The 13,099-nt window shown below is 40.4% G+C and overlaps 2 protein-coding genes across 2 annotated transcripts; one reads left to right on the forward strand and one right to left on the reverse strand.

The window, feature by feature from the left end:
* Positions 1-696: 696 nt before the first annotated feature.
* LOC134798413 (protein spitz-like) lies at positions 697-3,176 on the reverse strand. The gene has a single exon (XM_063770830.1). The coding sequence runs from the start codon at positions 2,830-2,832 to the stop codon at positions 2,134-2,136; it is 699 nt and encodes a 232-aa protein (XP_063626900.1). The 5' UTR covers positions 2,833-3,176; the 3' UTR covers positions 697-2,133.
* Positions 3,177-6,617: 3,441 nt separating this feature from the next.
* On the forward strand, positions 6,618-12,642 carry LOC134798412 (general transcription factor IIH subunit 4). The gene is made up of 10 exons (XM_063770829.1): positions 6,618-6,907; positions 7,154-7,258; positions 7,745-7,876; positions 8,281-8,466; positions 8,877-9,057; positions 9,545-9,628; positions 9,946-10,136; positions 10,676-10,790; positions 12,082-12,222; positions 12,476-12,642. Exons 1-10 carry the CDS (start codon positions 6,756-6,758, stop codon positions 12,617-12,619), a joined length of 1,431 nt encoding a protein of 476 aa, XP_063626899.1. The 5' UTR covers positions 6,618-6,755; the 3' UTR covers positions 12,620-12,642.
* The last annotated feature ends 457 nt before the right edge of the window (positions 12,643-13,099 follow it).

The following is a 13,099-nucleotide window of genomic DNA, read 5'->3' on the forward strand; positions in this document are numbered from 1 at the left end:
AAAGATACATTATGTACCCTACCTATGTACTATCGATACACAACACAACACCTCGAGCATGTCGTGACTGTTTTAGTAAAAACTGTAGCAAACGACCTACTGTATATTCTTTATCCATATGTGGGTCAAGAATATAATAATTAGCTTATTTTTGTTAGAAGCGTTTCTTTCGGCACTTTGCCGCAGTACTCGTAATTGAAGCAGTTTCAATCGCCGAGTATGTACAGTCAGCCAAACTACAAGCTTAGCACCTGCATACAAATATGTAGGTACGTATGTATGTATGTGTGCTAAGTTAATAGTTTAGCTGACTGTACGAGTACATGAATAGGGCCACCTTTTAACTGAGGCGGTTCAAATTAGAGTTACTTAGCCCAAGAAAAGTCTGCAACGATTTTGATAGCACACGCAGTGCAAGTGTTAGGTATTTTAAACGTCATAATTTCATAGAATTTTCATATAATATTAACTTCATGAGATCTGTCTGAGTAAGCACAGTGTGCACCACCACCTACACACCAGCACCTACACCTACTGAAAATAGTGAAAATTGAAATACAGTTCCTATTTAAAATAATTTTCAACAGTTTCCTTAATACAATTACTAAGTACTTAGTAGCCATTAGCCTACTTAGGTACAGAGAGCTAGCTAGCTAGGTAGGTAGGTAGGTAGTAGAGATTAATAAAAGCCAGCCGTAAGGATTTAGTTTCGTATAATTTTCTTTTAACAAATGATCAATAGAAAACTGTATAATTAACAATGTAGCGTCTTAACAGATACTTCGAAATTATTAGCGATGTACGTAATATTTTACAAATACTTTGGAATGTTCATAATATATAAACAATCTCATGATGAATGCCGCGTGGGACGCGGGCGGGTCGCCGGGGGGCTCCGCCCTGGGGGCTCCGCCGCGGACCCCGGGGGCTCCTGGCCCCGCAGGCCCCGGGCTCGGGCGCTCCGCCCGCGCCGCACAGCCCGTTAACTAATTTGCTATTTTTTTGAGTCCCATGCAGTCTAAGCAGCCTCTCGCACAGCTGGGGTTAAACAAGAGTTAAAAATAAACAGACAACCTTCCTTACATGCCGTGCCTTGCCTACTGTGGCTGTGCTACACTTCCACTCCATCTTACATTGGGTTCATATTTAGTTTAGAAGATACAAGCGAATAAAGGTATAATGTTGCATTTCTTTCTTTCCAATTTTTTTTACTTAAAATACTCATAAAAGTTAAATATAGAAGAACAACTGCTAACTTGTTCAACATATGCCTTCATCCACTCATGTCATCTCTACAACAAGCTATTTTGTTGTTTTTCAACAGCAGCTACAACTACAATATACAGAAACTTAACAATATGGCTGGTTAGACTGCAGACCGACAATTTTATACACCATCCAATGTTATTTTATTTTTCACAAAATACCAAGACAGGAGGAGATTCATAATGAGATTACAATTGGGAATAAGTGATTTGCGAGGCCATGCGTAGCAGGTGAAATGAAAATGCAACCGTTACGTCGAGTTAGGCTTACAGTGGCTCATCTCGGAGATAACTAAATAAAGCAGTCAATAAATAAACGATCATAAATATCTAATAAATACCTATGCGGGCTATATTTACAAGAAGCCTACCTTCCGGGCCACATCTCAGCCTTTAAACGAATATAATACAGCACTATCCCAGAGGGATAACAGGTATAAATTATAAAATAAAGTAAAGCTGCCGGCTTAACACTCATTACAAAATAATACTGACACCAGTAACATACACTATCCTCGAGATGGAATGTGCGTCCAGGGCCTTCCCCGCCTCACACCTTCCACTTCATCACAATCTATTCAGATACAACGGAGGACTAATAAATACAATGAACAGGGATCCGCAACATCCAGGAGGCCGGGGAGCGTGGCGGGCTCCGGGCCCGCCGGCTCCCCGCACCAGACGACACAGGTACCATCCACAACACTCGGAACACTGAATTTATCGACGCGACCATCGACGGATCCGGTATATACAAAAGAGATTCCTTCCGAATAAATTATAAGCTTCGTAAAATAATTATCACATAAATTTTCTTATATTCTCGTTCGTTCCACATAAGTTAACACTTGCACTACACTAGCGTCCATCAGCGCTGGTCGGGCGGTCTCGGCGGGTGCACAGCCACGGCGGCGGGCCGGCCGGGCGGCGCCAGCGCCACGAGCTGCACGCGCGCCGGCAGCCCGCTCTCGGGCGCCTTGGGCGCGGGCGCGCGCCTCCGCAGCCGCACCCACGCGCCGAAGCAGACTAGAATGGCGAGGAACACCGCCACCGTGGCGCCGCCCGCGATGGACGCCGTCTCCATCATCAGCTGCCGGCTCGTCAGCACGTACGAGTCGTCCAGGTCCTTGAACTCGCAGCGCTGCCCCACGAACCCGCTGCGGCACTCGCAGTTGTAGATGGGGCTGTCCGAGATGACCACGGTGAAGCACACGCCGCCGTTGAGACAGTAGTACTCGGAGTAGTCGGGCTCGCACTTGAAGGTGGGGAAGGTGACGTTGAGCCTCGGCTGCGGCGGCGGGCGGGCTGGCGCGGCGGCGACGGGCCGCGCGGGCCGCGCCGGCCGCTTGGAGATGGAGCTCGAGCACGCGCCCGCCAGCGCCCAGGCCGCCGACACCACCGCCCACCAAACTATCAACGATTGCATTTTCCGCACGCTCCGGAGGGTACGCGGCTCCCGTATCGGCGCTCGCGGTACGTGCACGATTTTGACATTGGACGGTGACTTATACGAAATCCGAGAGGCGATGACATGACCGCTTTCGAATTTCGAACCCTTCGCTCGCATCCGCGTCGGCGGTCCGCCGAGACATGTTTCCTGTGTTAACTTTTTTTACGTCGCTCGCTCGACGATCACTCGCTCATGACGGAGGCGCGGTTTCTACGGGCGCCCGAGATATCTCATCGAACCCCGCGGGGGCATATCGCGAGAGAAACACTGTATTCGACTCGACACTTTGATAGTTCGTGCTATTCGATTATTCACGGAGCACATACACACAATGTCCCGTTCGAAACGATACACACAAAATGGTGCTGAGCGAAAACACTGTGCTCGGTCGGTTGTCTATGCGCGACTGACGGTCGGAGCGGAGGGCGTCTACTGCATCCGCCATCTGCCGACGAGAATGAATGGCGGTGAACTCGCGCGCGCGTGTGTGCGCGTCGCGTGCGGACACGGGGAAATACACAAGTATGCGTCATATGGTCGTTTGTGTGGGTGAACCTTTTTTTTTCTTTCGTATGGGATTATGAACAAGTATTTAGCTTCTTTATCTCAGACATTCAGCCTAGCTTCGTTCTGTATCTCGAGTAATAAGCAACTTTACAGCTTTCAAAACGCCCTATTGGTTGTGATATATGAATTACTCCGATTATATCTTCATGAATTATGAAACAGTTACCTAAGTAACTGATACTTGACCAATGGGTAGGTGGGTAAAGTGTGTATTCGGGTTGCACTGGGCTCTTGAAACACTTGCGCCACATTACGAAATCAACTCAGAAGGTTGAACCTTTAATTAGATTATCTATTACGGTACAGCTACTGTGAAACTTGAGAAATTTTAATTAATGCACACAATCTGTATCTATAAGTATCTACTTTGTAATTCATAATGGCAATGCACCGAATTAAAGTACCTATTAAACTTCTGTAAGTGGGCATTTATATTTAGTTAGGCAAATTGAATTTCATAAATCTTTCATGGGTTGCATTAAAAAATATCGAATCTAATCCACGTGGGAAGGGTTCTACAGAACAAATCTGGAAACTAAGGTAGGTAAGTATTTAGTGTACCTACCTACTTACCAAAGTCAGATTGCTATATTTTTGAATTTAAATACAGATACATACATTACTTGCCTACAGGAAGGTAAATAATTCTCATTACTGCTCCTTTTATTCGAGAACGAATAAGGCCATTTTACTGGTGATAAAATTTTCCTTTAATTTCAATGTTATACCTATATGGTTATAATTATTTACTACTGTCGTGTTTTTTTTTTAATTAAATGTATGGAAATAGTCACGTGAGTATTCGTAGCATCTATCCCGTACCTACATTTTTAGGGTTCCGTACCCAAAGGGTGGTAGAAACGGGACCCTATTACTAAGACTCCGCTGTCCGTCTGTCCGTCCGTCTGTCTGTCACCAGGCTGTAACTCATGAACTGTGATAGCTAGACAGTTGAAATTTTCACAGATGATGTATATACATATATCTGTTGCCGCTATAACAACAAATACTAAAAGCAAAATAAAATAAATATTTGAGTGGGGCTCCCATACAACAAACGTGATTTTTTTGCCGTTTTTTGCGTAATTGTACGGAACCCTTCGTGCGCGAGTCGGGCTCGCACTTGACCGGTTTTTTTCTTTTTGTTTGGCGTTTGCCGGTGTACGATTATCATTTATCAATATTATCATTTTCCCTAATAGGCCCCCATAACTGGTATATACGGTCAGCCAAGAAAGTGGTCTACCACTTTTCGTGGTAGACCACTTTCTTGGCTGACCGTACCTGCTGGAAGACAAGTATATGTCACCGTAAAATTGTAAACACTCGTCAGTTTATAATCTCGCTAGTTAAATTAGAAACTGACGGTAGGGAGATTACAATCTAACCTAACCTAACCTACGTTAGAAAACTAACGGGTTCACGGTGTCATATATAGCAACTGTGGGCAATAAAAGGCTGAAATGTTGATGATGAGTTTTATATCCATTTGACAACTAATTACATTACCTCCCTAAATATGGATTCTAGCTTTTAATTATTTGGTCGGCTTAATTACAAGATACAAGATACAAGATACAAGATATTTATTGATAAAAGTCAATGTTTTACAAGTCAGTAAATAATAAATTAATAATAATATGCAGTAGGTAGGTTGGTACAGCATTTGCACAGTAATTTTTATATTACTATTAAATAAACAACTTATTTTAAGCGAAACAAATCAAGTAAACAATCAGTAAGTAGTCAAATAGGGTCGCATATAGCTTGAACAAACATAAGTTATTATATTATTAATTTCATAAAGTAAGTATACATTTGTTTATATTGTGTATAAGTATAATAGATTACTTAGGGTTAGTGATTACTTAATAGATTACTAAATTAATATACATAGATATCAGGGATATAACGGAGCTCCGGTTCCGTTTCCGTTAAGGCGGAACTTCCGTTTGGTATTACACATCCGTTTCTGTTCCGGTTCCGTTATGTTTGAAACGGAAGTTATAACGGATGTCAATGCTTCGTGCGGCGGCGGCGTACATCAAAAACAAACAGGTTCATACCAGTCATTCGCTCATCGCCCCGCTTGCCACGTGCTACGCTAATTTGTTGTTTGTTTGTATACTTTGTTTTATTCGTGTTATTAAAATTAAAATCGTATGTGTTCTGTTGTGTACTGACTACTGACTGTATGTAGTGTGTGTGGTAAATGTCAGTGTGTAAAAAAACGCACAATGAAGCCGAAATCAAGTTCGATTTGGAACTATTTTGATGAAGTAAGTGGGGACACGGCTAAGTGTAAACTTTGTCTGAAGGTTTATTCTAGAAAGGGGAAAACGACTACATCGTTAAAAAGTCAGGCTCCGATTCTGGTTCCGGTTCCGTTTTCGGTTCCGTTTCCGTTTACGGTTCCGTTACCGTTTTCAGTTCCGTTTTCGGTTCCGTTAAACTAAATTGAAAACATCTGTTTCCGTTTTCGGTTCCGATAAAACCACATCCGTTACATCCCTGATAGATATATACATGACTTACCTATAAATAAACCTCCTGAAGCTCTGATCAATTGTCTCAAATTAAATTGGGCAAGCCGGTGGGAATCGAGTCTCATCGTTTTTTTTTTAACTCCACCATCCACACATCGCACCATTTGCATGCAGTCTAGGTCTAGGCTAGGATAGAGCATGCTTACCTAAAATATCCTCTAAGCCTAAAATGAAAGAAGTCTATTCACTCTAGATTCTTGTCACTCGTATATAACTAAGTACACTCAGTGACAAAAGTGTATACCCAATTTATGAATAAATGTCATCCGTGAAGTGGGTATGTACTTTTGCAGCTTACTGTACGTAGTACGTATATAGGTACCGCAAAAAGGAAAAGCTGCTCACTCACTCTGGCAGGTAGATCTTTCACTCTTGCAGGAAGTTGTAGGCCCGTGAGATGAAACAAAATCTCTTGGACCATAGACATTTTTTTTATCGAGTTGTCAAGTAAACAAAAGCAGCGTTTTTAAGAAAGCGTGAAACAAGCTTTAAAAAAAAGAAATGTCAAATGTATGTCACGTATGTCAAAATGTCATATTCGAAACGTTCAAAAACATTATTTTGGTATGATTTATAAGCATTTGCCATTTTCCGAAAACAAATATATTTAATTAATTTAATTTTTGATTTATTTGATTTTTGTTAATACATTTAAAAAGCACAGTATGTACATTTGGTTACAAACTACAAATAAAATTAAATTTGAAACTTTCAAACCAAAAATAAGCAGTATCCCAGTCTAAAATCATACCGAGCTGACTATATCAGAACGTACACGTCAAACGTCAAACAAAGTTTGTAGTTGGCTACTGACAATAGTGTTAATTTTAGTTATTTTTAAATAATTCATGCTGCTGTATAAACATCTTCTTCAGTGATAACCTTTTTAGAAATATATATGTTTCATTAATAGTCAACAGTTCCACAATGTCAGAGTCTTCTAAATCAAAGAGTTCTTTGAACCTGAACCCTGCACCGACATTGCAGTGTAAAGATCTTCATGAGTATCTAAAAAGCCGGTCAGCACAGTTTCTAGAGACTTTATACAACTATCCTACAATATGCCTAGCCGTGTACAGGTAATTTGTAAATACATATTGCTCAGTTATGATACTGTTACTTTTAGGTTATATTCGTTTCGATATGTTTATTTTATAGCAGCAAATACAAAATTATAGTTTACTGCGACATTTGAACATGTACTCTGACAAGATTTTAAGTACCCTTAAGTAAAAGAAAAGACATTCTAAAGCAAAGCTAAGTTAGGAAAGCTTTGTTGGGTACTTTCTTATGATACACCAGTCACTAGAGTTGTTTCGTTGCAGAGAGCTGCCGGAGCTGGCGCGGCACTTCGTGATCAGGTTGCTGTTTGTGGAGCAGCCCGTGCCGCAGGCTGTCGTAGCGTCCTGGGTCTCACAGGCGCATGCCAAGTAATTTTTAACCATTTCTTATTTCGTGAAGATACTAAAGATGTATAGAATGTGCTTTCAATGGGCACTAATTACAAGTACCTAAGTTGTCTAGACAAAGCACTTTTAAGAAAGTGATCAATTGTCATGAATGACCTGCCTTTAACCTTCATTATTTGATCATGTAATGTTTTCATCTACCCTCATCTGGCTTAAGAAGCCATTTGAGGGTAGATTTTGTTTACTTTTATTAGGATTCAGTACCCAAAGGGTAAAAACGGGACCCTATTACTAAGACTCCGCTGTCCGTCTGTCTGTCACCAGGCTGTATCTCATGAACCGTGATAGCTAGGCAGTTAAAATTTTCACAGATGATGTATTTCTGTTGCCGCTATAACAACAAATACTAAAAAGTACGGAACCCTCGGTGGGCGAGTCCACCTCGCACTTGTCCGGTTTTTTTAAATACTTAAAGATACAGAGTATAGTATCAAAATATTGTTACAGAGAGCAGATAAAGGCAGCTGAAGCACTGTCAGAGCTGTCAGTGTGGCAAGACGCACCCATTCCTGGAGGCTTACCTGGCTGGATGCTGGCACAGTCCTTTAAGAAGAACCTTAAAGTTGCTCTGCTAGGCGGGTAAGACATTTTACTCATGAAATGTTTTGGCACGTACCAGCTCAACATTATTTCATCAATAATACCATTACCATTGATTAATTACTCTTTTTCTTATCAATAACACATTGTTTTTTATGGTCTTTGTTTTTCACTGATCACCTGTAGCATTACATGTTAGTCAATTTTATAAGTTCTATATTGTTAGCTTAAGTTCGTTGAAATACCTGCCAAGGAATGTTCAGACCAACCAAAACTAATATTTCTCTGTCATTGTAATGTACAAAACACTTTGTAACTAGAAGTTCTGATAATGGAGCAATACATGTACATTTTGGCAGATATTTTGCTGAAAACTATGAATGGCATATCTGAACTGTGTTTATTTTGAAGCAGTTCTTAATTAGTTTTCTTTACATGACTAGTGGGCGACCATGGAGCATGTCAATGTCCCTCGAGCCAGACGGCAAGGCTCGCGACGTGGCGTTCCTGGACGCGTACGCGCTGGAGCGGTGGGAGTGCGTGCTTCACTACATGGTGGGCTCCGCGCAGACCGAGGGCATCTCCGCTGATGCTGTGAGGATCCTACTCCACGCTGGGCTCATGACCAGGTCAGTTGTTCCATACCTACTACCAAAACACGGAGACTGGTAGACGACGCAATTTTTAAATTTAAAATGCCATGCAAAGAAAAAACGGTTTAAATTTCTTTATGTTCATTCAATTAATCAATCAGACTATTTATTTGCATAAATAAGGCTACAAATAGGTGCTATACAAAGTTTTCATAATCATTCCTTATTTTACCATAATACGTTTGTAATACAGAGGTCATTTGTCCTTCATTTGTTCTTCTATTAATCAAATGTTGGTATAATTGGATTGGCAAACCATTTGTAGGGTAAACCAACTAGGCATCTTCAGCCCTATTTGTTGCGTTTGTCGCATAAAACAACCGCGCGCTTTACAGTGGTTTTGTGCAATCAAACTTTACTAAGAGACTTTATTTATTTATTTGTAGAGACGCCGAGGACGGTTCAGCAGTGATAACCCGCGCCGGCTTCCAGTTCCTCCTCCTGAGCACCGCCAAGCAGGTGTGGCTGTTCCTGCAGCACTACCTCCACACGGCAGAGAAGAGGAGTTTATCAGCGGCTGAATGCCTGGCGTTTCTTTATCAGCTCAGCTTCAGCACCCTGGGAAAGGTAGGCAAAACACAAAAAGTCCCCTGGAAATATAATTCTTAGCAATAAGGTGACTATTGTTGAACTTCTACTATTTAATGTGTAATTTTGGCCTGTTCGGCCTGTTCCATCAGTTTTTTGTTTGAAGTGTATGATGAAGTGTGTAAAACGATATGATATGGAGTCCATATTATGGACAATCCGAATCCGAAACTCGTCATTTAAAGCGCGTCGTACGTAACGTACCCTGTTTACACACAGTAAAAGTTGACATTTCTTTCAATTTAGTCCTTGTTTATGTTATCAGAGTACCTGCTTAATATGTTTATGTTTAATACATATTTATGCCCAATAATACCTACCTACTGAAAAAAATCTTTGCTTTATTTCTACAAAAAAAATTATGAGGAAGTATGTAACACGCTTTGAACAGTAGTCAGGTTTTAGAAAATCTTGTTAGCTGGCGTATGATCATCAGCTTTTATATTGAGTGTCTGTTTGTTTGCAGGATTACAGTACGGAGGGCATGAGCAACAACATGCTGGTATTTCTGCAGCATCTCCGCGAGTTCGGCCTCGTCTACCAGAGGAAGGTATGCCCAATTCTGAATTAAAACTATGAGTAATGTAAACCTTAGATAACCAAACATTCATGTTGTTTTGATGCTTGTTTTTGACCGACTTTTTATACCCTCGATACTGAAATAACAGATCGATTGCCCCAAATTGTCGTTCCAATGTCCCTATAATAAAATTTAGTACAACAGCCAGATGATAGGGTGTCATTTTAGTACTAGACTTAAAAAGAGAGAGTAAATTAGATAAATACTTTTCCACACACATGTTTACCTACAAAAAGTGTCACTTTCAGTGCTTATATACTCCTTTAAATGTTATTTTTATATTTCAGCGTAAAGCTGGGCGCTTCTACCCGACCCGCCTGGCGTTAAACATAGCGAGTGTGAGAGGGGACGCCGAGATATCCCAACCCGCCGATACTCGCGGATACATCGTCGTGGAGACCAACTACAGGGTGTATGCGTACACACAGACCAGCTTGCAGGCGGCGCTGCTCGGGCTGTTTGCAGAGCTCTTCTATAGGTATACAGTTCAGCCTAACTAGGCAGGAACAGCGTAAACTCAGCCCCTTCTACCCAACCTACTTGGCATTAATTAAACATAACGAGTGTGAGAGGAGATGCCGTAATACATCGCATCGTCGTGGAGAACAACTACAGGGTGTATGCGTACACACAGATGACACAGACTAGCGTACAAGCGGCCTTGCCGGGACTGTTCGCGCCTCGCGGAGCTCGTCTACAGGTATTTGTCGCCTTTTCAGTTTAAAAACCTCTGACTTAGAGAGTATACGTGTTTAGGATGAGAGATTCTTAGTTGTTTGTGCATAAAAAATAATGTTTCCATTTATCTCAAGTCTCCTCAACAGAATGACCAATCAGCAATTCTTAGGTGGCGGCGGCAATTAATTTTCTCGGGGCTTTTTAAGTCAAATTCACTTTCCTATAAAGTGAATTTTTTTTTATAGATAGCTGTTGGATCTCCATAACATAAATAAATAAATAAACAAATAATATCTCAAAGAATACATTTTATGTCACGTTGATGTATGCATGTTGCAGGTTCCCTAACTTGGTGGTGGGCGTGCTGACCCGGGACTCGGTGCGGCAGGCGCTGCGCGGCGGCATCACGGCCGCGCAGATCATCAAGTACCTAGAGCAGCACGCGCACCCGCAGGTCTCTCACTCTCAGATACGATACTTTATACTAAATGATTCCACTCGTCCTTGAATGGAACTCTGTTCCGCGACGGCAGTATTACTGTTCCATTAGCAACAGGATCACGAAATGTTCAAAATTCAAATTGTTATGTAAATAATAATTAGGGTTTCTGGTTTCTCGGCCCTTTTCATTTCTCGAGGCACGGGAATTCTCGACCAGGATTTCTCGAGTTTCTCGAGTATCTCGAGAAATTTTGAAAATTGTAAAAAACACCATGTTATTTTGATTTTTTTGCTTTATTACGAATCGTAGGTGAGATCAATAATCAAACATATGGTAATTTTTTCGTCACCATAAATTGCACTTGATAATAAAAAAATCAACAACAAACAATAACAAACTATAGATGCAGGGGTGCGCACCGGCGATGTGATAAGCTATAGTGGATTTCTTTAGGTACATATTTAACAAAATGTAAACAAACCACAATATGATATTTTATTAGGCAAGAATATTCAAGTCAATTTAACTCGATGAGACAAACTTACAGAAGTTTTACTACGTAAGATAAATACTTACTCAACGTAACAATGAAGCTGCTAAAATTATGATATTTTGCTAATAGGAATATCGGGATGATTTGATTTATCAATAGTAATTTAGTTTTGAAATATTTGTTCTTACATGGTCCTATAATTCGTTTTTTTAGCATTAGAAATAAGATACGTGATTTTGACGTGTCTTTTTATTGAAAAACACTTTTGAAAACGAAATCACGACAAATATGTAACAATTAACAAATCACATACGATCATTTGCATTATTTTGCTTTCATTAGTACATTTTTTAAAAGCGTTATTCAATAAAAATACAAGCTTAAAAATACACGTCATGAATGTCATATAGTTCAAAAGTTTCAAAACATGACAATCGGTTGAAGCCAGAACGATAGGGGACGGATCAAGGCAGTTTCGTATTTGGTTGGTTAACTACCAAATGAATGGTTTAAGTACTTAAAAATGTAAAAAAAAAATTGTTTACATTAATTTAACTACTTAAAGAAATACACTATAGACACATCACGTGTTACACGCGTGTTTTCTTTTTACTTATCACAAGAGATTTATTTCTCGAGATTTCTCGCCTTGAGAATTCTCGAGCAGAAACCCTAATAATAATATTTATCTTGCACTTTTTTTTTATCTAACAAAACTAGATGACGTAAATATTCCGATCGTGGTTTTGCGATACAAAAAAACGTGTTTTTTGAAAGAATCTCATTTATAATTTTAATTTAATCTTTCAGATGTTAAAAGCGGACTCTGGCGGTATCCGGACGGAGTCAGTGTTACCCCCGACGGTGGTGGACCAGATCAAGCTGTGGGAGAGCGAGCGCAACCGCGCCACCTACACCGAGGGCGTCGTCTACAACCAGTTCCTGTCGCAGGTCACTGTCCATTCTTACTTTATTCTATTACTTTATATGAAAATCCATAATATTAAAAAAAAATTATTCCGTTTCATGAGTATCAACATGCTATCGCTTTCATCCTTTTTTCTGTCATTTTCATACTACTTTTGGTAAATTGATTTGTCAAACATCTCCTTTGTTACTTCAAACCTAGAGTTAATAAATATATCAAGCTCCCGGCTAGAGTAGATATGCACAACAGTAAACGCCTTGTACTCGTACATCGCAGGCGGACTTCGCGGCGCTGCGCGACTACGCGCGCGGCGCCGCGGTGCTGATGTGGCAGTCCGAGCGCACGCGCACCGTCGTCGTCACGCGCGCCGGCCACGACGACGTCCGCCGCTACTGGAAGCGGTACTCCAAGCGGGAGTAGGCAACCTTCATGCGACGGGATACGGCCTATCCGTGGTCAGTTACGCGCTGCCGTTGACCACTTTGGCGGTGGATTTGTGGTTACCTTGCAGGACGCTATATTAAAAAATATATATCCTTGACTGTACAGGAATATGTCCTATAGTTTTAGCCCGAATGCAATGTAATTTTCCGTAAGTTAAGGAAGGTTGTTTTCATACGTTTATACGTTAAATATTTAAATGGAGAAACCTGAAAGCTAATTTCAACGCTGTGCGTTCGTAAATAGTAAGTTTTGTAAATATTATGTTAAGGTTTTTAATTTAATAAAATAGTAAGTATTTCAATCATTCGTCTTTTATTCTTATAGCCAACAATACAAAATATGTATTCAATCAATATACAACAATCATTCACTCGCTCAATTTTATTTCAGTTCAGTTTATCAAATAATGTTACTTAATTTACAGATAATCAAGTTGAAACAAAATTTATAATACAA

This window comes from Cydia splendana, chromosome 16, assembly GCF_910591565.1.
Source record: "Cydia splendana chromosome 16, ilCydSple1.2, whole genome shotgun sequence".
In the NCBI taxonomy this organism is placed as follows: domain Eukaryota; kingdom Metazoa; phylum Arthropoda; class Insecta; order Lepidoptera; family Tortricidae; genus Cydia; species Cydia splendana.